This window comes from Cricetulus griseus, chromosome 2, assembly GCF_003668045.3.
Source record: "Cricetulus griseus strain 17A/GY chromosome 2, alternate assembly CriGri-PICRH-1.0, whole genome shotgun sequence".
Taxonomy (NCBI): domain Eukaryota; kingdom Metazoa; phylum Chordata; class Mammalia; order Rodentia; family Cricetidae; genus Cricetulus; species Cricetulus griseus.
In genome coordinates, this window is record NC_048595.1 from 106,436,628 (window position 1) to 106,440,236 (window position 3,609).

Here is a 3,609-nt window from a genome sequence, read left to right on the forward strand (position 1 = left end):
CTGTTTTGCTTCATCTATGTATGCCAGACACTAAACTTCCATCTATAGTTTTCAAATCCTGAGTTGGTGATGATAACTCTTAGAAGCTCTTATGGTTACCACCTCCATTATCCCCACTTAATAGCCAAAAACACATTAGTACAGATGGAAAACAAATTGCCCAAGATCATGTAGATAATATGGAAATCCTTAAATATAATCCCAAATCTGGTTGCCACCAAATCTGGTATCTTTGTTTTATAACTTTGTTCCTTAATTATGCACCATTCCCCGTGTCTGTCCTAAACTGTCCTTTTCACCTTCTCTTTCCCCATCCATGCAGGCCCATAACCAAGGTGTAGACTAAGAAGTGGAGTCATGCTTCACACGGCCATACCATGCTGGCAGCCATTCCTGGGTCTGGCTATGGTGTTACTCTTTATGGGATCCACCATCGGCTGTCCTGCTCGCTGTGAGTGCTCTGCCCAGAACAAATCTGTTAGCTGCCACAGAAGACGTTTGATTGCCATCCCAGAAGGCATTCCCATTGAGACCAAAATCTTGGACCTCAGCAAAAACAGGTTAAAAAGCATAAACCCTGAAGAATTCATTTCATATCCTCTCTTGGAGGAGATAGACTTGAGTGACAACATCATCACCAATGTGGAGCCTGGAGCATTTAACAACCTCTTTAACCTGCGTTCCCTCCGACTGAAAGGCAATCGCCTTAAGTTGGTACCATTGGGAGTATTCACGGGACTGTCCAACCTAACCAAGCTTGACATTAGTGAAAATAAGATTGTCATTTTGCTGGACTACATGTTCCAGGATTTACATAACCTGAAGTCTCTAGAAGTGGGGGACAATGATTTGGTTTATATATCACACAGGGCCTTCAGCGGACTACTTAGCCTGGAGCAGCTCACTCTGGAAAAGTGCAACTTAACAGCGGTACCAACAGAAGCCCTTTCCCACCTTCGCAGCCTCATCACCCTGCATCTGAAGCATCTTAATATCAACAATATGCCTGTGTATGCCTTTAAAAGATTGTTCCACCTGAAACACCTAGAGATTGACTATTGGCCTTTGTTAGATATGATGCCGGCCAATAGCCTTTACGGTCTCAACCTCACATCCCTGTCCATCACCAATACCAACCTGTCCACTGTCCCCTTCCTTGCCTTTAAACACCTGGTGTACCTGACCCACCTTAACCTCTCCTACAATCCCATCAGCACCATTGAAGCAGGCATGTTTTCTGACCTGATTCGCCTACAGGAGCTTCATATAGTGGGGGCCCAACTCCGCACTATTGAGCCTCACTCCTTCCAAGGGCTCCGCTTCCTCCGTGTACTCAATGTATCTCAGAACCTGCTGGAAACATTGGAAGAGAATGTCTTCTCCTCCCCTAGGGCTTTGGAGGTCCTGAGCATTAACCACAACCCACTAGCCTGCGACTGCCGACTTCTCTGGCTCCTACAGAGACAACCCACCCTACAGTTTGGGGGCCAGCAGCCCATGTGTGCCGGGCCAGACACCATCCGTGAGAGGTCATTTAAGGATTTCCATAGCACTGCTCTTTCTTTTTATTTCACCTGCAAAAAGCCGAAAATCCGTGAAAAGAAGCTTCAGCATCTACTAGTGGACGAAGGGCAGACAGTGCAGCTAGAGTGCAACGCTGATGGAGACCCACAGCCAGTGATTTCCTGGGTGACACCCCGAAGGCGTTTTATCACCACCAAGTCCAATGGAAGGGCCACTGTGTTGGGTGATGGCACCTTGGAAATCCGTTTTGCCCAGGATCAAGACAGTGGGATGTATGTTTGCATTGCTAGCAACGCTGCTGGGAACGACACCTTCACAACCTCTCTCACTGTAAAGGGATTCACTTCAGACCGCTTCCTTTACGCAAACAGGACCCCTATGTACATGACCGACTCCAATGACACCATTTCCAACGGCACTAATGCCAATACCTTTTCCCTGGACCTTAAAACAATACTGGTGTCTACAGCCATGGGCTGTTTCACATTCCTGGGAGTGGTTTTATTTTGTTTTCTCCTGCTTTTTGTGTGGAGCCGAGGAAAAGGCAAGCACAAAAACAGTATTGACCTTGAGTATGTGCCCCGAAAAAACAATGGTGCTGTTGTGGAAGGGGAGGTGGCTGGACCCAGGAGGTTCAACATGAAAATGATCTAAGGGCCCACCGCACACACTACTGTCTCTGTGTCGCTGTTGGTAATGAGTGAGACGTCTGACATAGTGAAAGCCAAGGTTATCAGGCAGCTTCATGCAGCTGTCCCCATGTCAAAGCAGGGTTCATGGAAGCGGGAAGACTTCTGATGGAGACTGGCCCATTAGAGGCAGGCAGGCATGTGTCAGAGCCCTTCACACAGTGGGAAACTAATTGTTTGCATTGCAAATATTGGCATTGTGGGGATCTCAGTAATGAACCTGAACCTTTGGCTCATGCTGATGGACAACAATTCAACATTTTCTACTACTGCAAAAACAAAAGAAAAAAATAAAAAGAACAACCTACAGTGTAGGCTTTACATATTAAAAAGACACATTTGTCTAAAACATACTCTATGGTAAAATTTGTATTTATTATTATCATTTGTTAAAACCTTGCATCATACAATACTGTTGGTTCAGCACCAAAAAGAGATCACTATATTCTTTTTTTTAAACATATATGCTGTATATGTTTTAAAGCAATATGAATGAGAGGTTTGCTTTTAGTTACTCACCAGTATAGATCTACCTGTGATTTCACCTTCCTTTTACCCACCGAGAAACCTGAGATTAGATCCCTGGAGGAACAGGCAGAAATGTGTTGAGATGTGTATGTCTGATGTAGGATGCCAAGAAACAGGACCCAAGTCAAAACTGCTCAACTCTGTTAACTTCTGTTACTATAAATAAAGGCATGTGCCTAGTTTTGATACAGAATGGAATATTTTTTATATGTACACTACCAACCTGGACCAGTTTACTGTAACAGAAGCCTTTGTGTTTCTCCAGAAGGTGGTATATCACTAGATGTACCTGTAAAATTCAAGGTAGGTGTCATTCATAAGAGTCATCCATTTAGCTAGCCTTTAGTTTTACTTTCAACAGTCATTGTTCATGGGTTAATGACAAATGGAAAAGGGAGTAATGATTATATATAATTATTTGCCAATGTTCATCAGTAGCTGATATCAATAATTCTGAGGTCCCAAAGCTCTCTGGATAAGTAGTTTTCAGAAGTCAATAAGAATCAGGGTGACTCAAGCATATCATGACAGGGATGCAGCCAATGATCTTTTAGATCTTTTTCAAATCCAATAGCTGCCTGCCAGATGGCTACAAGTCAAAGGGAACACACAGCACATGCCACCTCCAGTTTCTCAATTCAAGTACTATACATAGTATGACCACAATTAGGCAACTTCAGAATGTTTCCCTGCTTCCTAATTAAGACTTTTAGTTTCATATTGTAAACTGCCTGGCATAGATAAGAGAAATCTGTTTTGTGTAAAATAGTGAAAGAAAAACCATTGTGGATTTAAAAAACAAGTTTTTGTTCCTTCACTGGGGAAAAGCTAAGCTTTATAGTTGTAAAAATATGTAATGTTGTGTTGA

The 3,609-nt window shown here is 43.2% G+C and overlaps 1 protein-coding gene across 1 annotated transcript; it reads left to right on the forward strand.

Annotated features, from left to right (window-relative positions):
- Nucleotides 1-357: 357 nt before the first annotated feature.
- Lingo2 (leucine rich repeat and Ig domain containing 2) lies at nt 358-2,178 on the forward strand. Its single transcript, XM_027403622.2, has one exon. It carries the CDS (start codon nt 358-360, stop codon nt 2,176-2,178), a length of 1,821 nt encoding a protein of 606 aa, XP_027259423.1.
- The last annotated feature ends 1,431 nt before the right edge of the window (nt 2,179-3,609 follow it).

Excerpts from the sequence above, each read along its gene's own strand:
- Lingo2 (XM_027403622.2), top strand. The coding sequence starts at position 358 with ATGCTTCACACGGCCATACCATGCTGGCAGCCATTCCTGGGTCTGGCT.